Genomic DNA, 21,491 nt, shown 5'->3' on the forward strand with positions numbered 1-21,491 from the left:
ATGGAGTTGGGAAGGAATTTTTTTTTTCCCCCAAATGGGCTGAATTGGCTTCTGCCTCATTGTTTTGGCTTTTTTTTTTTGCCTTCTGTATCAACAAGCGGAGGTGGAAACAGGCTGAACTGGATGGATATAGGCTGAAGGGAGACAAACCTACTATGTTACTATATCTGATCTGTATTAATCCTGATGGTATCTGATCACCTCTGGGGGACTGATTTTGGTGTATGCCGCTCAGTTATATATCATGAGGATTATGTTTTAGGCAGCCGCAGTAGGTTTTTTCCCTGTAATATTTGATGAGTTGGTTTCCTATGGTCATTATGATGTTTCTGGCAGTTGCCTGTCAGTTGGTGGATCTGACCCAGAGAACCTTATGGTAGTAAGAATGAAACCCCCCAAACCATGGCGGAGTGTTCTCCTGAATGTTATCAGCTGATTTATGGCCAGATAAAGGAAACACTTGTTGTGGTTTCTAGCTGATTAAAAAGTGCAGAAAAGGAGAGAGAAGGGTTGAAAACTAAAGCTGCTGGAACGTTTTCTACAGCGCTTAGCGTGGTGTTTGAAACGCCCGCTAAAAACGCTGTAAACGCCTCCATAGAATTCAATGAGGTCTCCCAGTAAAGCGTTTAAGCGTGGTGTTTTTAATGCTCTGTGCTCTAATTTAGAGTGTATCATATATATTTCTTTAACCCATCTCATCATCCACTGCAATGATGGGCGTGTTTAACAACTGTTGAACACCTTGGAAAACGCTGTTCGAAAATGCAATAAAACTCTGCATTTTTTTTAAGGTGCCATTTTTTTTTTTTGCCAACAGTGACCGAATACCTTTTTTTTTTTTTCTTGGCTGCTCTCACACAGGCGTCTGTAAAAACGCTGTGCTTTAAATGCATTATTTTTCCCTGACAACAGACTTGCTGCTGCCTTATATGAACGTCTTAGCATCCAGAGTCCATTTGAGGGACAAGGTGGCTTCCCCGGAGGAGCATGGTGCTCTGGCACACGGGCCTCCGAAATATTCTGTAGGGAGTTCACCAGGGAGTTTTATTCACTTTATAACCATTTCTTAGTTAAACTGGTTATGGCTATTAGAATATTATCTGCAGTCGCACTACACACCACACCACAGCTAGGGGGCAGCGTTTCTGTTCAGCCTAGAAGTAGGACCACTGCACTTCTGCTCCATAATGCACATTGTCTGCCCTCTAGAGTCAGTTGGTAGAAACTCTGCTTCACATGCTGAAATATTGGAAACCCACTAATTTCTTACATCAGTTATCCTGCAATGTTCAGCGACGTCCTGAATGATAGTTCTCTGCTGCTTCCACGCAGCTTTATCCTATTATATGGGATGTGGCAAAGACAAGTGAGTGAAGACTTGTGCAGAGCTGGTAGAACGGTCCTTGTGTTGTGGGCCTGCTAGTATCTGCAGCTTCTATCTCCTTGGGAACAATGGACGTTGATTTGCTCATAACGAGGTCTGGTTTTCCCTTTTTGCATGTATAAAACATATTTCTGTAATTTCTTCTGTCTCTTACAGAAGTGGCAAAAACCTGTCAGGAGAGAGAGAACCTCGGCATGCTGGTGTGGTCCCCTAATCAAAACCTATCGGAAGCCAAATGTGAGTATCCAATCATCGAAAACACGGAGACCGTTTTTATTGAAGGGTAGACTCGCGCCTGCTTTGCAGTTTGTCTTGCATTATTACTTTTTTACATTTATATTTATTCATTCATATTTTTTTTAGCCCATTTCCAAGATTTAGTGTAAATATCTCTCACAAATGTGCTTCTAAATTACCCCCAAATACTTGGGCGTAATTATTTTTTACTTCTAATAAATGCCTGCGCTGCATTCTGTATTTTACCACTAGATGGCAGTGACGGGCTACAAATGTCTTACTGCACATATTTAGTCCTGAACCGCACATTAATACTGGCAGCTTTACCAATGACCTCTAATAATTAGCACAAACTTGGAAAGTATTCACAAGATGTGCCAAATGCAGTGGGATGCATTTTGAATGTTGGCCTTCTTTATACCTCTCTTTGTGGTATACTTAAGACCAGGTTTTTTTTGTGATCTATAGTGCATTTTTTGACTTGACTCCTTTTTCTAGACCCCTTTTGAAAAGTGACTAGATGGGCACAGAAAATAGTGCCTAAAACCGTTATTAAATGTGGCTCATGGAATGTACATCGGGTTTCTTTGGTGCATTTTAAGTGCAGGAAATGTACACCCTTTGTTACGAGTGCCAAAAGTGTTCGTTGTTGGGAGGGGGTTATGAAGACCGGTGTCTCAATTGCCAGTCTTAATATGATCCCCATCAGTGCACGATGCACCTAATATAGGAATGTGCACATACCTCTTCACACATTAGGTACATCCAAGAAACCTATGTAAGTTCTCGCAGATTTCTGGTATAATTTTACCTCTAGCATGAAGTATGCAAACTGTAATTGTGCTGGGATGGGGCAGCCATTCTCCGACAGATGTGGCTGCATGTGTGCATGTAGCACTTCATCCCAAACCCGAGCAGCTGGGTGTAAAGTGGGCGGACCCCATGATAGTCACTGGGTACGACCGGCGCTGTTCGCTTCCATCCACAGACTGAACCGTTTGGTCGTGGGGATTTATCTTTCACGCTCCTTTTGGGAATTCCTAGCGCAGATGTTAATGCACCCTTACACATGGCAAAACTAGAAGCATAATACATATCCCCCTTTCTATGTATGTGTGTAAGGCCGCCTGCACACAGGCGGAAATCCCGCGAGATTTCCGCCGCTCAAAGCCTGCATACGAGTACTTTACAATACGCACTCCTATGCAGACGGCCGCGCGAGATGTCGCTCGGCAAACAAACCGCGGCATGTCCTATTTCTGTGCGGGGCTCGCACAGAAACGTCACTCACCCGGCTCCGGTCTGCGCATGCACCGGCAGCCGGCACATGAAAGAGCCGGGGCCGCCGGACACGGGTGAGTACGCGCTCGTCTCTGCAGGCGCTCAGGTCAGGTCCTGCGGCGAGAATTCTCGCTGCCGGATCCGACCTGCTCGTCTGCAGGCGGCCTAATATATATTATATATACACACAACTACAGAAGGGGTAAGCTAAAATGTGTGTTCTCAACGCAGTGCTTCTCTTTATGGCACGCTTTAGTTTGACACCATGTTTTAAGCAAGGGTTTATTCTAGCTGACGGCATTTTGTTGGGAATGTCATTGAATTTTCATTAATAAAAAGGCCTCTGTGGAGTTCTAGACTAATTCAGTATTCATCGTATGGTCTATTTATGCATTAATCTAACTTCTGTCTTTGCTTTTCAGTGGATGAATATATTTCTGTTGCAAAAGAGAAACACGGCTATAACATGGAGCAGGTAACGAGTTCTTTTTAGTGGTGGTCTTGATGTGAACAGTCTGGCTCTTACTAGTTTCAGCACCCTTTCCTATACCAGTAACGTAAATATCCCAGTCACTACAGCTGCTGTGCTTGTTCCACAGAGTAGGAAGTATACAAAAACTTCCTCAGGGTGTACCCCAAGCTTATTAACAATAATTAACACCACATTTGCCCAGAGGGCTAGAAATGTCCCAATTGAATACACTCTTAAAATCTGACCACCTTGTCCGTATCATTAGGGGACACCTATGAAGGCCATAGGTAAAGCTACTGCCACTAGGCGGCAAAAGCGAAGCTCCTACTACCAGCTTTACCTTTCCTGCAGGCACCAAGCTAACCAGTTTAAACTTGGTGTCCGTAGGAGGCAGACCTGTTTGTTGCTGGTCTTTAGGAAACATTTGGACTTGGGGAATACAAGGTTGACAGGACTCTGTTACCCCACTGAGGAGGAGTACCATTATGTTGTCTGCCCTGACCTCAGAAGGAAAGAAGGCACGTCCAATTTTTAACTTGGATGTGACCAGCCTAAAATTTACAGTATTTGCTTAACCCATTGTAAAGGGGTTGTCACAGTAAATGGGCCCCAGGTCTAGTGATTAGTAGGGTTCCTTGTCAGACGTTTATTGCCTGTAATGTAGGTAGTTTATGTCCATTGTGGCACAACCCTGTATATGCATTCAAAACCGACCATGAGGTACTTGCAGATTATCACCTAAAAGGAACCAGGAAACTATTTTTAAAATCAGATTTAGTGTTGCTTTATTTAAATGTGTTCCAGTAAATGCATATTGCCAGTGACCTCCTCCTCCTCCTGTTGTTGGGTTTCTTCACTGCGTTGCTAAAGAGCTGAGCTTCTCCATAAGACCACTGGCGCAGGGGTGTATGTAAACATTGGCAGCTGACTTATGAAGCGTTGTCCATCCTCACTGTGGCTTACATGATTACACGCTCCTCTCACAGGCTCTTGGAATGCTTTTCTGGCACAAGCACAACATTGAGAAGTCCTTGGCTGATTTACCTAACTTTACCCCATTTCCCGATGAATGGACTGTCGAGGATAAGGTTCTATTCGAGCAAGCCTTCAGCTTTCATGGGAAAACGTTTCACCGGATCCAGCAAATGGTAAGAACAGTGCAGGGAAGATGTAAGGCTGGAGTTTACATGGCCACGGGGTTGACTGTGTTGACGCAATCCAAATCCAGCCGTGTGCAGCCGGCCTTACACAGGCTTCATAGTCCCATGTCACAAATTAGTTTTTATGGATATTCTATATAAATAAGATGCACACGAGTGCTGAAGTGTTTTGAAACAGCAGTTACATGCATTTCCATGCAACACAGGTATCGCGTGTAATCCTTTATAGAGAATCTGTTGTGTATGGAAATGAATGAGCAGTAATGTATAAAGGCTGTCCTCAAGGGGTTAATTTCTTTGGTTTATTATGTAATGGATAAAGCATTTTACTAGATCATGGATAATTGCATAAAGTACTTTTGCACCTATATTACAGACAAGTGGGCTGGTCCGATCGCAGGTCTACTGACCAATGCCCACAGTGTTGCAGGTCCCTGAGATCCTTGGGTTCGACACTCTTCTGTAATACAGGCGTAAAGATGAGCTCTTAACCCTTATGTCAAAGTAGCTTTACTCTTATTTGAGCTCGTTACCCGACAACTAAACCTCTTCTTAATTGCTTGCAGCTACCTGATAAATCCATCGCCAGCCTAGTCAAATTTTATTACTCATGGAAGAAAACCAGGTCCAAGACCAGTGTGATGGATCGCCATGCTCGCAAGCAAAAACGTGAACGTGAAGGAGGAAGGTGAGTCTAATCTCCTTTCTGAGGAGGGCCCTTCACAGTATAGACATATAGTAAAAATCATAAGTGTTATTGTTAAAAGCAGGGCACAGTTGGGTCGCATGCACCTTATTTGTGAGAAGAGCAGGCGGTCTAGACGGACACACACAATTTAGACTCCAACACAAACATTGAGAATGCCCACGTTCGGGTCTTCTAGCGGAGATCCGTATCTGATCTGTTAATATAGATAACAGGGGAGGTCGGATCCCTTAATATTACTGATGGGGAGTTTGTTTGATGTACTCCAGAAAGTGTTTTAGCTCAATATTGGAAGGCGCTATCACTGGTTCCCCATTTGCGATACATAGGTTGAAATGTATCAGTTTATGGTCTCTACAGTTTTTTATTGGCCTACCGTTCGATACATTTCTCTACTTAGTTTGTAGTTCATTAGGAACCTATTGACCTACATGGGAGGGGAGGAGAATGGATACCTGAGCCCACCATCAGGGCTATAGACTTTACCTCTTTATTTTTTATGTTATTTTATCTATTCAGTAACTATCAGATAAGACACTCTAGCTAGCATTAGATGTGATGCTCCGAATCAGATTAGCTTGCAGTAAGAACATAACTCCTGTTCTTATGCAATAATGACTAGGCAGGACTAGTAGGAACGAATCATACAAACTCCCCATCAGTAATCTTAAGGGATCAGACCTCCCCTATTATCTGTGTTAACAGATAGGATACTGATCCCCGCTAGAAGACCCGAACGTGGGCATGCTCAGTGTTTGTCTTGTGTGTGTCCGTCTAGGCCGCCTGCTCTTCTCACGAATAAGGTGCATGCGACTTAACTCTGTGACCTGCTTTTAACGATTATAATAAGTTATGATTTTTACTATGTCTATACTGGGAATAGTATATAGACTATTCTGCCTCAGCGAGGAGCATTTCTGGGGAAGAGCTTTAGTATAAGGAGCCCGCCCGCCTTCCTCGATTGTCGCTGCTGCAAACTTATCAATCTGCTTTCTGCTCCCAATGCTGTATTTTACAGTGAAAAGTGTCTTTTTGTTAATCACTCCAGGAATGAGCTAAAATGGTCTTCAATTCATCGGGGGAAAATATCCATAGCAACATTATTTTGAGCTAAGTGCCAGCTTTATTTGGATGGCTGGTGGCTGTTCAATTACATGTAGGAGTTTTACTGACTGTATTTTGCTGCCGGCTGAAGATGGCTGAATGCTTGTTCATTCAGCTGCTGTTTCGCCCCATAAGTGAGCATTTATTTCCATTGAGAGAGGGGTAAAAATTGCATCCAGAGATCCCAATGGCAGCACTGATGTCCCATGGCAGGTTAGAATGCTAGCGGTGGTAGGTCATGCTGCCTCCCCATACACCGGAGATTGTAGGCTGTGTTCAGACAGTGCAGATGTGTACGGGAAGATTCAGCTTTAGACAAATGTGTAGGTAGGGTATCGGTAGAGAAAATCCATGATGGAGTTAAGGAAAAAAACATGGCTGCATTGGGGGAATAGGACTTTATAAAATCTCACTTGCATTAAACCCTTGCTAAATGTAGCCGTCAGAGGTTACAAAAACATGACTGCTTTCTTCCAAGTAAGGGAGATGGAATAATACCTCCACAGTGCCACCTATTGGCTGGTATAAAGAGTCTAACTTTGTCTGGAAGGAATGCTGCCTTCCAATAACTGGAGGAATTGCTCCATCTCCCTTATTTGCATATTGCCCAGAGGAGCATGAATGGCCTTTTGAGTCTCCTTACTCATCGTAGAGGTGCTCTCCCTAAGGAGAAAAGATGGCGTTTCGGACCTGCTTTCTTCCAAAAACTGCACTGCATCTGCCCATCGGTTGTGTGTAGTATATTACAGCTTGGCCCCATTCACTTCAGTGAAGCTGAGCTCCAATACCAGACACCGCGTGGACAGGAGCTGCGCTGTTTATGGAGGAAAGCTGCCATGTTTCTGCAATGCTGTGCAACTTTTTAAAATTCTCTGGACCTCAAACTTGACAAACGCAATCTGGCGAACCATTGCATGTATCTGTGCTATTAATGGTATCTGTGCTATTAATGGGGCACATGTAGTTTTTGAATCAGTTATTCATTAAAATACTTTCTTTTTTTAAACCTTTAGTGGAGATGAGATGGAAGAGAACAATGGCAACAACCCAATTGGTGATATGGAGGTCGACCCCCAAAAGGAACCTAAAAAAGAGGCAAGTAATACTGGAGCTGCTTTGGAATTGGTTATTGAAAACTACCTTTCAGTTTTACTGAAACGTCTGTTTCACCGTAATAAACACATGCATGTGTAATAGGAATTTCAGAGCCCCTACCCTTTTTATTTTCTTTTTTGAATTTTTTAGAATTTCTTGAATTATGTGTCTCCTCTGTTTTTTCCTGAAAGTGTATGAATACATTTTCAACTTATGGCGTTACCATTTCCCTGGTCAGTAAGGTGTCTGCAGTCACAGTTCCATGTCGGTGTCAGTGTGTGCTGCATTGACAAGAGGAATGGTAACGCACTTATTCTTTTCCAGAAACGCAGGAAAAATGACGGGAACGCCACAGAGCAAAGTTCTTAGTTAAAATTTGCATTCCCCATAAAATAGTTCTCTGTATTTGGTTGATGTTTTGGGGACCGTGGTATGGAGCTAAAGTAAACCTATGTATCTATTCACATTCATGGATGAGTGTTAAAAACACAATATGGCCTTTTTTTTTTTTTTGCCTCCGTATTTGCATTAATTAGCTTTTTCTATTGGGAAAATCTGCATCAGTGTTTGCCCTATAGAAACTCAATGACCACAGATATGGGGGTAAAGACAGATGAAACGCTCTTGATGTATATGTCCGTAATATGCCCACCCCAAATGGACCAAAGACTGACCTGTCGGAAGAGGTGAGGTCCTCTTTAAAAGTAGACAGTGGGTTAATAATTGAAGGCATCACTGGCTTCTGTATGCGGCGGGCTGGGAGTCTGCCATGTGGGCGCTATTTTGGGTACAACTTTCTTCTAAGCTGATTTCTGGGGTAATTTTGCATCCATAAACAGCCGCGCGGGTCCTCTGCTCTGAATGAGGAAATGCGTGTTGTGTTTAATTGTCAGCTGGCTTCTGTGTGCCAGTGGTGAGGATTCAGCTCTTGCTGCTCTACATTCACTAGCTAAAATTGAATTAGCGGTTCATTCACTGCCGAGGAGAGGCTCGTTATACAATAGTGCTTTGTGCTTCAAATTCTGCATTTATTCTGCTAAAAGTATCTGATCTCACTGTTATGTAAGATTATGGGCATCATGACTGAAAATGGTCCCCAGGATTATATTTATGTCCAGTGTATACAAAAGGGCTTAACGCCAGCAACTAAGGGAACAACGCTCAAACACAAACCTTATTGGTCTCCTTGTCAGCAGTGTAACTCTATGGCTCCATCCACATGCTGCTGTTGGAGATCTAGATGGTAACCTGTGGCTTGGGAAGTAGTAAGAGGCAAGAAATACGCCCACATTGTGTGTTTTTTTTTTTTTTGTTTAGAACTCCATTACTGCTACATTTACTATGTGTATATAAATTTTTAGAGTTCTTGGCACATGGTTTAGATCAAATTGTGAGATCCCATCTGCCAGCAACAAGGCAACCTCTTTCTTCAACCATATTCTACTTGTGGAGGTGCGTACGTACGTGACAGTACTGAGCTAGACTTGCATCCAGTCTTGTACATCACAGCTGTGATGGTTACTGTGCTGCATTTCTTTGCAGTATTCGAGAGCTCTTCTTGCAGCTATGAAATGCAGTCAGTCTTGTTTCCACATAGCCCCTTATGATCATATGCTGCTACACACTGGCTTATGGGTCTTCTCATTATAATGAGCCCTGCATCTGTGCTTGTAGCATATTTTTAATCTGTACATGTAAGCAAGAATTTCTGTTTACTGACAGCGTGTGACAGTCACAAGGGGGTTTTTCAGGCAATTGGATAGGTTATCAATAGCTGATTGGCTGGGGCCTGCTGCTTGGACCCTGACCGATCAGGTGTTTGATACCCGCTGTCAGCACCACAATACAGACTACAGAATGGAAGCTGATCACTCCGACCCCTAAGTAGTGGCCAGCACTGGTAATTGCAGGTGCAGCTCTCGTTTATCTTTAATTAGAGCTACGCCTGCAATTATCAGCGCTGATCACTACACGGGTCAAGGTTATCGGCTTCTGCTCCTTACCCTGTATTGTGGTGCTAATGGTGGGCATAAGAACAGCTGATCAGTCAGGGTCCTGGGCAGCGGGCCTCAGTCCATCAGCTATTGATGACTTATCCTGAAAAGAGGTCATCAATAACAAGTGCCTGGAAAGTCCCTTTTTTTAAAAATGCTGAATTTTTGCATTATACCATAAGATTTTAGTTATGGAAAACCAGTGTAAGAAGAGCATTCTGCAATTTAGGAATCGTCCAAATTAAAATGCTTTTCATTTCTAGAAACTGCACTCATGTAAAGGGTATTCTTTGACTTTTTTTTTTTTTTTTTACATGTGGACAGGAGCCAAAAAACGATACCATCCCTCATGTGAAGAAAGAGAAGCATCCATCCCAGGCCAAGAACAGAGCCAAGAGGAAACCTCCCAAGGGAATGTTCCTCTCCCAGGAAGATGTGGCAGCCGTTTCTGCTAATGCCAACGCTGCTACCACTCTGCTGAGACAACTGGATATGGAACTAGTCTCCATCAAGAGACAAGTAAGTACTAGTGCCCAGTATCCACAGATTGGAATTCTTAGAGCATGTCTAAAATAAAGTAATTCTGTAATGGGTCTGAATTAAACACTTCCTATAGCCCTTCTGCTCGCTTTGTGTTTCCCTGGTAACAGACAACAAGAACACCGCTGTAGTCTGATCCTGCCGGCACTTGCCCTTCTATCTGTCCTCCACTGCTCACCAGCCTGCCAGTTTTGGCAAAAAAAAAAGTAGTAGATGATAAAAAGCCTGCAGGATTACACTACACACAATGTGATTTCGGTCTGTTACAATGGACACACACAGGCAGACTAACTCTTGAGATGTGCCAGTAATGGTCTTGCATACTCTGCTCCACATTCCTGATGGATTTTTAGGCAATTTTAGATTCATAATTTTTCTTTGTGGGGCAAAATGTTGTCTTAAAACCAAGCCAACTAATAGATGGTATAAACGTAGACTAAATAGAGATTTGTATTCAGTGTAACAGATGTATCACAGTCTGTTAGACTGTATTAGTAAATGTGCCCGATAGGCTGCAAAGAACTGGGTGAAATATGTAAATAAGACCTGCTGCAGAGTTGCTTCATTTTTCTCTTTAAATGTATGCAGACAGTAAACATTGATCTTGGAGGTGTATATCGCCTTTAAAACGTTTTTCCAGCTTTTAATATTGATGGCCTTTTCTGTTTAGCATTGGTTGGGGGTCTGAGCCCTGGAACTCATACTAATTAGCAGAACGATGAGGGGCATACAGCATTTCATTTTGGTCCAGGGATCTTGACTTCTCAAAGGGACACCCTAGCCTTTAAAGCTTGTTGGCGTATCCTTGCAGCAGAGGTCCCCAACCTTTTTTGGTTCTTTTAGAGCCACATCCAATATTGAGTGATAGTTGGGGGCCTCATCGTAGTAAACATGAGGAACAAGAAATCATAAAATTGCAAGGATTTACTAAACTTTGGATGGTATAATACAGGGGTGTCAAACTCCTTTTCACCGAGGGCCACATCAGCCTTAGGGTTGTCTTCAAAGGGCCGACCGGCACGGCCTCATAACACAAGACCTAGCGGGTTTTCTCCCTGAGGCAAAAACGTGTATTAGCTTTCAATTCTTCTCTCGTTGGGATTCAAATTGTTCCATAAATGATGTTCTGGTGCACCGCCTAAGTAAAGGGCAAAGATGTTCGTTACCACCAGGTTAGATATTACTGTGGCAAAGCAAAAGGGACTTCTGTAGGTGCTTCTCTCGGTGGCTCCCAGCTTACCGGCTGCTCCTGCCACAACCAGTAATGAAGAGATATTGGCGCCCGGTACGTCGATGACAGCTGTGTTCTGCAGCTCCACCTTCACGCTATGTTTTGGAGGCTGGACAGGGCTTGCTGTGTCATAGCGAGAGGACGAAGGGGTGGGTGGTGAAGACTCTGCTGCGGTGCACAGGGACTCCTAGCAGACTTGGTCCTGATGCTGTGGTGCTGCATGTAAAAACCTGATTTAGGTTTTGCATGCAGCTGGCCACAAAATGAGGTGGCGGGCCGGATTTGGCCCGTGGGCCTTATGTTCGACGTGTGCCTTTAAAGTAATGTTTTCTTCATTCTGCTGATCTTGACGTTCCCAGGATCCAGCTTTCAACAGTTGCACATTGATGGCCATCAACGTTACAGCTAGAAAACCCATTTAATATAGTCTTGCCCTGTTAAGATCAGTTTGTATATAAACGTTTCTCTTCTCCTTAGATCCAAAATATTAAACAAACAAACAGCGCTCTTAAGGAGAAGCTACAGGGTGGAGTAGAAGAGTTCAGGATCCCTGAAGTACGTACGGCCTCTTGGCCTAAAGGGTTGTCTATGTGTGGTACTCCCTGCTGTCGCTTGTAACTTGCCAGATAGTTTTTAGTTTTCCTACAGCACCCCCATCACATGGGAAATGGAGCACTTATTTTTTCTACTTTGCCTTTTACATGACTTCCAGCTCAATCTATAATACTGATCTGGTTATTACTACTAAGCAAGCGGCTTAATTTTTGTGAGTACGGCTCTGTTCACATATGCATCGTGACTTCTGTTCATAACTGAAGCCACAGCGCTGTGCTGGATCTCTCATATGACAAATCTCATTGACTTGTGGTTTCACCTCAAGAAGCAGCTGGAATTACTGAAGGACATTTACATGCATTAGGCCATGTTCACATTTGCATCTTTTTTTTCCCCACTAGTGGTGTGTTTGTTTGTTTTTCCTTTAAGTTCTTTCGAGTTACGTATTCTATTTTTTTTTTTTTTTCTCTCCAGTTTCCTAAACTTTTCAGTATTTGCTGTTAGTGGAAGCCTTCTTTACATGCATTAGGGCTACACTGGTGCTCGCTGAACATATGATATAGATGCAATTAGATGATGGATATGCTTCAAAATAATCTGTGTTTTTTTTAAATATGTATTTAGGTTGCTCAAAAGTTCAATGCCCGCTGGACAACGGAGGAACAACTTCTCGCCGTACAAGGTAGTAATAAATGAACAACACTGAGTGTCTTGTTTCAACTATTTACTCTATATGGGTGAGGGATTTTTTTTTTTTCATGCAGAGTCCTCATAAGAGGTGCAACTTCCACCCTTTTACTATGCAAAAATCTTTACCAGCCCAACCGCACCTCCCCATATCATTATGTCCTTTGTAGCCCTGCTGTCATCTTGTATGGCAGGGTTTTGGGGTCCAAGCTAGGATGCAATCTCTCTACTTCCTACAGCTATGCGGCAGTGTATGCAGTCACTCACATTATGTAACAGCCAGGTATGAAGAGTTGTCCAGCTCCACGGTTAGTGAATGACAACAGCAACATAGGAGGGCTGTTTCTTAACGTTTGAAACACGTTTGCATATGGTAAGTCAGGTTGCTTTGGATTTTAATTGTCTCCAATAAAGATATTGAGTCACTGACCGTGGAGCTGGAGAACTCTTATGTGATGGCTGCCTGGCGAGCTGCTTATCGTTTCTTTTTCTCTGTAACATTAACCCTTTTAAATCTGCTGTCTGAAGACCTTCTGATTGAAGGCTGTACAGCTCCGATGTCAGAAGACGTCCGACAGGGTATTCTTACTGTATATTGCTGGCCACTCTGTTATTGGGGGGCCTCTCCCGCATGTCCCATATTGCAGTACTGGCTGTAGCCAGCAGATGGCGCCATTGTAAAATGGTAGAAAAGTCCCCCTAGGAAACCCTGAATCCAAAATGGGATTGCAAAGGGTTAATCCCTGTAGGTCATTTGCTCTTGATTTTTTTTTTTTTTTTTTTTACATATGCTAAATATTTGATCACATGTCTGGCTTCATACATTTTGTTCCTTGACCCCACAGCCATTCGGAAATATGGACGCGACTTCCAAGCAATATCTGATGTTATTGGGAACAAATCCGTGGTTCAAGTGAAAAATTTCTTCGTTAATTACCGCCGCCGTTTCAACATTGACCAAGTTTTACAAGAATGGGAAGCGGAGCACGGAAAACCTGAGGAGAATGGGGAATGCATTGAGAAGCCAATCAAATTAGCAGATACAGCTATGAAGATGTCAGATGAAGAAGAGGAGGTAGGACACTCATGTATACTTATAGTGGTCAGTATAATAGAAGACATGTTCTGCTCTGGCTATTGATGCTTGTTTCCTGGGGAATAAAGTGTCCTGTTAAAGGATAATGACATTCAAGAGTTCAGGAAAGCGGAGTGAAAATCATTGTTGGCAGTAACTTAAAGGGGTTGTCCCGCGGCAGCAAGTGGGTCTATATACTTCTGTATGGCCATATTAATGCACTTTGTAATGTACATTGTGCATTAATTATGAGCCATACAGAAGTTATCAGAAGTTATTCACTTACCTGTTCCGTTGCTAGCGTCCCCGTCTCCATGGTGCCGTCTAATTTTCAGTGTCTAATCGCCAGATTAGACGCGCTTGCGCAGTCCGGTCTTCTTCTTTTCTGAATGGGGCCGCTCGTGCTGGAGAGCGGCTCCTTGTAGCTCCGCCCCGTCACGTGCCGATTCCAGCCAATCAGGAGGCTGGAATCGGCAATGGACCGCACAGAAGAGCTGCGGTCCACCGTGGGAGAAGATCCCGGCAGCCATCTTCACCAGGTAAGTAAGAAGTCACCGGAGCGCGGGGATTCAGGTAAGCACTGTGCGGTTTTCTTGTTTAACCCCTGCATCGGGTTTGTCTCGCGCCGAACGGGGGGGCTATTGAAAAAAAAAAAACCCGTTTCGGCGCGAGACAACCCCTTTAAAGCTTCAAACAAATCATGTTGGGGTATTCTGCTAAGCTTTTTTTTTCCTCTTTAGTTCTAGCAGGTTGTTTGTGATTTGAAAAACAGGGCTTCTGAAAATGGTGCCACACCTGTCCACAGGCTATATATGGTATTGCAGCTGAGCCCATTCTCTTTGATGGTGCTGAGCTGCAGTAACCTCCTGTAGACAAGTGCGGTGCTCTTGCTGGGGGGGAAAAAGCAACCTTGTTTTTCTAATTTTGGACAAGCCCTTTAAGGCTGCATTCACATACAACATTCAATCAGTGACCTAATGTGGTAGTTCTCACAGTATGTGTTTTTTTTGTTTTTGTTTTTGTTTGTTTGTTTTTTTTTGTTTTTTTTTTAGTTTTGGGTGGGGTGAGAGGGGGGACCTGCAAAAACTAACAAGTCCTCATAATGGTACTTTGGAAAAGTAGAACCAGTTATGGTTCACGGAAAGTTGTAATGACAGATGGAAGCCAATTGCAGCCTCAAGGCCAAAATAGGCCAGGTCTCGTTAGGAGTGAAGGCATCTTTCCACGACTTAAAACCACCTCACAGCCACTCTGTAGGTCCTGGTGGTTGATAACCAGGACATGTGACTGCTGCAGCCAATTACTAGCCATAGCTGATACCTTCTCTAGCTTGTGATTGGCTGCAAGGAGTTGCATGTCCTGGTCCGCAACAACCAGGAATTAGAGTGGCTGTGAAGAAATATAAAGTGGTGTGAAGCCCTTTTAATAAAGTGCACTATTCATCGTGTAACTAAAAAAAGCCTAGCAGAAGTTGTCGTTTTGTTGCAAAATTCGTCATGCAGTTACATCTCAGGCAGATATGCAAATAATTAGAGTTGTGGTGTGATTAGATGAATAATCTTAAGTGGTTCCAACCTTGGCTTAAAAAAAGGCTCTCTGAGGCTACAAGGTGTAATGGACCTCTATTTCTGCTTGTGTAGAGCTTGTTGACCACTAGACGCCTCTTAGATGCAATCAAAGAGATTTTGCCCAGTTAAGGGCAGCTACCCACTAGTGTGTGTGTGTGTGTGTATTTTATTTTATTTTTTTTCTTTTAACGCTGCAATGACGCTGCGTTTTTTTTCCAATGGGACTTTCTAATGTTAAAATCGCATCAAACAAAAATTGCAAGTTTGTGCTGTTACAATTTTTGTGCGATGTGATTTTAACATTAAAAAGTCCCATTGGAAAAAAACGCAGCGATTTTATTAAAAAAAAAAAAAAAAAAACGCTACTGGGTAAAAGCCTTAAGACTTTGAGGGGGCGCATTATTGAATGTGAAAAGCTGGATGGTCGTATTAACGAACTGCACACACCCTGGGCTGTTCTGACCAAAGTGCTAGGGCCAGTGGATGTGCGAGGGCACATACACAAGGCAACCAGGCTCAGGGCGCTCGTGGTAGACCACCAGTAGAGCGGATCGTTTGTCCAGCAAGCACAATAGTCTCCCAACTGTTTCGTTATCTGCCATACACAACCTGTATAACTCCATACCCGCCTGTATCTCATCTTGTATCCAAGCTAGAGGCGGTTCAACAGAGTACTAGAGCCTCCATGCCCGCCTGTATCGCATCTTGTATCCAAGCTAGAGGCGGTTCAACAGAGTACTAGAGCCTCCATGCCCGCCTGTATCACATCTTGTATCCAAGCTAAAAGTGGTAGAACAGGGTACTAGAGCCTCCATGCCCGCCTGTATCACATCTTGTATCCAAGCTAGAGGAGGTACACCAGGGTACTAGAGCCTCCATGCCCGCCTGTATCACATCTTGTATCCAAGCTAGAGGCGGTTCAACAGAGTACTAGAGCCTCCATGCCCGCCTGTATCGCATCTTGTATCCAAGCTAGAGGCGGTTCAACAGAGTACTAGAGCCTCCATGCCCGCCTGTATCACATCTTGTATCCAAGCTAGAGGCGGTTCAACAGGGTACTAGAGCTTCCATGCCTGCCTGTATCACATCTTGTATCCAAGCTAAAAGTGGTAGAACAGGGTACTAGAGCCTCCATGCCTGGCTATATCGCATCTTGTATCAAAGCTAGAGGCAATACAACTGGTTCCTAAAGCCTCCCTACAAGGGGTCAGTTTTCCGCAATAAATTCTCCTTTTACTCTGATATTGTAATCGCTTACTTATACCAATCTTACAATCACACAGAGAAAGTTTCATTCCATTCTGACAGCGTCGAGGTTCTTGATGTTTTGTGTTTTTTTTTTTTTTTATTTTATTTTTTTTGTGACCATGTATTACACAGCGCCCATTGATGTCATTAGGAGGCCTGATGTATTGGGTCTTCCGGAGGCCCTTTTGCTACTAATGCTGCTTTAGTGGTTTTAATGAAAAACCAACATAATAAACTTTATTTGTATAGCGCCAACATATTCCGCAGCGCTTACATAGACGGGGAATAAATAGACAAAAAATGCAAAAATTACAGAACCACGGTTACATAGTAATCAGTTGATGGAAACAGTAGGGGTGAGGGTCCTGCTCCAACGAGCTTACATACTACAAGTAATGGGGTGATACAGAAGGTAAAGGGGCTGGAGATGTGCGCGGTATGCCGAGGTGGAGAGTGAGCGGTGATATACACACAGACAATGGTCAGACATTTGGCCGGGTGACGGCAGAATCGTTATGACTGCAGGAGCGGTTTATGATGGCTAGCAGGGATTGCAGTCAATAGGTCATGGAGCATGTTATCAGACGGAGTACAGAGGGGTTTGTTTAGGAAATGCGGTATGCCTCCCTGAAGAGGTGCGTTTTTAGAGCACGCCTGAAGTTCTGCGAGTCCTGGATTGCTCGGGTAGCCTTTGGTAGTGCGTTCCAGAGGACCGGTGCTGCTCTGGAGAAGTCTTGGAGACGGGAGTGAGAAGTTCGAATTAAAGGGGCGCTCAGTCTGGTTTTGTTAGCAGAGCGGAGAGCCCGGGATGGGTGATGGATTGAGATGAGGGAGGCAATATAGGGGGGCGCTGCACTGTGGAGGGCTTTGTGGATGAGGGTAGGGAGTTTAAATTGAATTCTGTGTTTAACGGGCAGCCAGTGCAGTGACTGGCACAGGGCAGAGGCGTCCGAGTAGCGGCTGGACAGGAAGATGAGCCTGGCTGCCGCATTTAGGATGGATTGGAGGGGGTAGAGTCTGGTGCAGGGGAGGCCGATCAGCAACGAGTTGCAATAATCGAGCCGGGAGTGGATGAGGGCGACAGTAAGCGTTTTTAACATGTCCACAGTGAGAAAAGAGCGGATTCTTGCGATGTTCTTGAGGTGCAGCTGACATGTTCGGGCAAGAGATTGGATGTAGGGGGTAAATGATAGATCAGAGTCTAATATGACCCCAAGGCAGCGGGCGTGCTGTCTGGGAGTTATGGTGGCGCCACACACTGAGATGGAGATGTCAGGATGAGGTCGGTTAGTGGAGGGTGGAAATACCAGTAGGTCAGTTTTAGATAGGTTTAGTTTTAGGTAGAGAGAGGACATGGTGTTAGAGACAGCGGACAGACAGTTAGTGATGTTTTGGAGTAAAGGTGCAGAGATGTCACGGGAAGAGGTGTATAGCTGGGTGTCATCAGCATAGAGGTGGTATTGGAGGCCAAATCTCCTGATGGTTTGTCCAACAGGGGCTGTGTAGATGGAGAAAAGTAGGGGGCTGAGGACTGAGCCCTGGGGGACCCCAACAGCAAGGGGAAGAGGAGGAGAGGTAGATCCAGCAAAGGAGACGCTGAAAGAGCGGTCAGATAGGTAGGAGGAGAACGAGGAGAGAGCAGTGTCCTTTTGTGAACCAAAATAAAACATTAAAAACAAAAAACATTAATAGTCAGCGATGAAACAAAATGACAACATGAACTAATAGAGGGCCATTACTGGAATTGCAGATGTGGTATATAATGGCCAGGCTAAAGAACCCAGATATGGATGACAAGATATATGCGTAATCAAAAAAAAGCCAGATGGCATCCCGACGACTATTACAAGATATCTGCTAATAGTTCAATTCACATGTAAGAATACGATGGCAGAATTATTCAAAATACAGAAGTCTTACGATGTCTTTTTTTTCTATCCACAGGCTGCTCTTCTAGACGTCAGATTCACCCCTGCTTCATGAGACCAAGAACTGTTAGTGTTGACTACTTAATTTGCCCAGAATTTCAGGTATTAAAAGAACTCAGCCAACCACCCGCGTCATGCTTTGTGGACAAGCAGCTATTTACCAAAAAGGCAAATAACCTCCAGCCCTTTGAGATATCTGCCTTAATCATCTCGTTACCCTCCAAACACATCTGCACTCTGCTTCCACTTTTATTAGTGAGGACAGAGACTAAACTTGGAACAATGTGACCTCCTTCAGTCTGTAAATAAGTCACAGTCTCTCCCTCCTCTTCTGAAATGTTCTCGGCTGCCTGATGACCATGGTCCCGGCTGTACAGATGCTGCATGCACAAACTTGTGTCCTTTGCTTTTTGGATGTTGTAAAATTAGTTTTTAGCATTAATGAAGACACCCCCCCCCCCCCCCCCCCCCCTCCTGTACACATAAATTTACCCTTTTTTCTTTTTTTTTTTTTTTTTTTTGCTCTATGGACAAACTCTGCAATTGATCATCAATTCTCCGTTTTGGGTTCTGTTGGGCCAGATTTCTATGGACACGTTGAAAGTTAATATTTCTGGCGTTCTGGATACTGTTCGAGCCAGTTATCCTTTTTCAATATTGCTTGGGAGGGTAAAAAGTCTGTTCGAATTTCCGTACACTTTAGGGATCGTTTTGTTTTATTTTCTCACTATGTAGGATTTTCTGTTTCTTTTTAAATAGCTGCTTATTGTTCTAATAGGAAATTCTCTTCTACACAAGCAGAACACTGTCAGAGTTTTATAACTTGCCTCCACACTTAACCTTTCACAGTTTACATCTTGAAATAATGCCGAGTAATTGTCAAAGTACTTGAATGACACCGCACTCCAGTCACAGCCAAAGCTGCTGTCAAAACCTTAATGTACCCCAATTAAAGCTTATGACCTCACAGTGTGACATCCCACTTACTGCACTGCGGTTACAGGAAACTAATGGTTTTGAATGCAGCCTTGGCTGTGAATGAAGCCTAATGTCCTGTCTGAAGAGCTGAACAAGGTGAGTTATTCTGTAAATGCTTTACTGAAATGTTGCGTAGATCTGGTGAAAATTTCATAAGTGAAGTTTTCCTCTAACTTCCCAGCATTAGAGATTTGCAATGTCTAGGCGATCCCACCTGTACTCCATAGTTGTTTGTGCACATGTAACGTTTATATCATGTCTCTTAACTTTTAGCCTTTATACTCATTTGTAACTAAAAGCTCCGGAAACCAATTTAACCACCTTTTTGTATCTCCGTAATATTAGTTAATATATATTTTTTTTCTTGCTACATAATTTATTTCTTCGTCAGATCATGCTTCATCAGTTTTATTTTTTTATTTGCATGCTCGTCTTATGTGCCTTTTACATTTTACTACTGGCTAATGACCTGTATCAGCAGATGTTTTAATGTGTTTATTTTTTTGTTTTGTTTTGTGTCCCTATTTTTGTTTCTGGTTCAAAAAATTTAATATATTTAAATTCCTTTTTTATGTGCAGGCATTCCTGAATTGTACTCTATTTATTTGACTGGTGTGTCTTTTTTGTTTGTTTTTTTTTTGTTATTTTGTAATCCTGATGCAGGGTTGTACCTGGGACCTTTAACTTAACAGTACAAGCAGATTTCTCAAGTCTCTGCAGCCAGCATAGGATACAGGGGTATTTTCATGCTGACATGTCTTAAATGGCCTGTAAGTCACGCATTACCCACTTACTTTATAGAAAAAGCCTGTGAGTCATCCTTCAATCACCCTCACAGGGTGATCGCGGCTGTAGATGTATGCCAACTAGAGATGAGTGAGTATACTCGCTAAGGCTAACTACTCGAGCGAGTAGTGCCTTAGTCGAGTATCTGCCCGCTGGTCTCTAAAGATTCGGGTGCCGGCGGCGGGGAAGAGCAGGGAGGAACGGAGGGGAGATCCCTCCCCCCTCCACTACTACCTGCTCCCTGCCGCAACTCACCTGTCACCCGCGCCGGCAGCCGAATCTTTAGAGACGAGCGGGCAGATACTCGACTAAGGCACTACTCGCTTGGGTAGTTGGCCCTAGCGAGTATGCACGCTCATCTCTAATGCCAACGTATACACGGAACAATTAATTGTACAGTGTAAACGCGACTAACAATAAATCACTCGCTTTCTGTTCATTTCATGCATAAAAATCACTGTTGGCTCATTCACAAATCATTCGCTTTAGATGCCAATTGTTCAGTTGTTTGCATTCACTGTATAAGTGATTGTAAACGACTGAACGACTTCATGTGAATGAGCCCTCTAGGTATCTGCCTGTATGAACAGGCTGCCCTGATGAACTCTGAGCGAATCTCAAACGAGAAATCGGCAGGTCTAAAGGGACCCTATAGCTGTAAATCCCTGTGCGGTTGGCGTTAACAGGACTCAAAGGCTCTGAGTGGAGGAAGAAAGTCTCAAGGCTTTTCCTATGGGTGGATGGGGGAAGCAGGACTTCTGAGTCCTGGAAGCAATTAGGCAATGTTTTACATAAAAATACTAAATGGCTTCAACTATACATCCGCACCATGCCCTCTAAGCTTTGCTGTCTGGGGTAAAGACCTGACAGACACACTTTTAAATTCCCAAATCGGAGAAGAAAATGAGTTTTCCAACATTCAAGATTGAGTTACTCAAGTGCCTAATACAGCTGTTACCCGCTAGTACACAGTTTGCTGCTGCTGGGTTTTTAGCTGCCACATCTCACTTTTTGCACATTTTTTTTTTTTTTTTTTTGGTGGAGCCTTGGTATGAAAATCTAACATAATTCCCTATTTTAGAGGGGTAGTCCCAGATTGACAATTTATCTCTTATCCTCAGGATAGGTCATATATTCCTGATGGGTGGGGATCCCCACCAATCATTAAAACGGAGGACACTGGACCCTTGTTTCCTTGAAGTAGCATCAAGCATGTTCGCTGCAGCTCCGTTCATGCCAGAAGTAGCCGATCGCGCTATTCTATTTTCGCTAGTCACATCGTTTGCATGGAGCCTGAATGTGCATGCTCGGCCATCGCTCCATTCAAACAGGTGGTATTGCAGTGGCATTTGAAGTACAGGGATTGTGATCACCCATGGATACTACTTGTTTTTAGTTATCAACACGTTAAGACTACTTTCTCTACAGTGCACCTCCGACTGCTTCCACAAATCCCATGTCT

At 43.5% G+C, this 21,491-nt stretch overlaps 1 protein-coding gene across 2 annotated transcripts in view; it reads left to right on the forward strand.

Moving 5' to 3' along the window:
• The window catches only part of RCOR1 (REST corepressor 1), a 38,973-nt gene extending 20,247 nt beyond the window's left edge, over window positions 1-18,726 (forward strand). Inside the window, exons 3-12 of one of the 2 annotated variants that reach the window (XM_066607485.1) lie at window positions 1,541-1,621; window positions 3,325-3,377; window positions 4,361-4,522; window positions 5,101-5,222; window positions 7,358-7,439; window positions 9,758-9,952; window positions 11,682-11,759; window positions 12,384-12,441; window positions 13,292-13,521; window positions 18,282-18,726. In XM_066607485.1, coding sequence (XP_066463582.1) covers window positions 1,541-1,621; window positions 3,325-3,377; window positions 4,361-4,522; window positions 5,101-5,222; window positions 7,358-7,439; window positions 9,758-9,952; window positions 11,682-11,759; window positions 12,384-12,441; window positions 13,292-13,521; window positions 18,282-18,320 — 1,100 coding nt within the window. In that variant the 3' untranslated portion in view covers window positions 18,321-18,726. The remainder of the gene's footprint in view (window positions 1-1,540; window positions 1,622-3,324; window positions 3,378-4,360; window positions 4,523-5,100; window positions 5,223-7,357; window positions 7,440-9,757; window positions 9,953-11,681; window positions 11,760-12,383; window positions 12,442-13,291; window positions 13,522-18,281) is intronic. The other variant, XM_066607486.1, reaches the window with a different exon arrangement.
• Window positions 18,727-21,491: the final 2,765 nt, after the last annotated feature.

The sequence above is a fragment of the Eleutherodactylus coqui genome, chromosome 6 (assembly GCF_035609145.1).
Source record: "Eleutherodactylus coqui strain aEleCoq1 chromosome 6, aEleCoq1.hap1, whole genome shotgun sequence".
Taxonomy (NCBI): domain Eukaryota; kingdom Metazoa; phylum Chordata; class Amphibia; order Anura; family Eleutherodactylidae; genus Eleutherodactylus; species Eleutherodactylus coqui.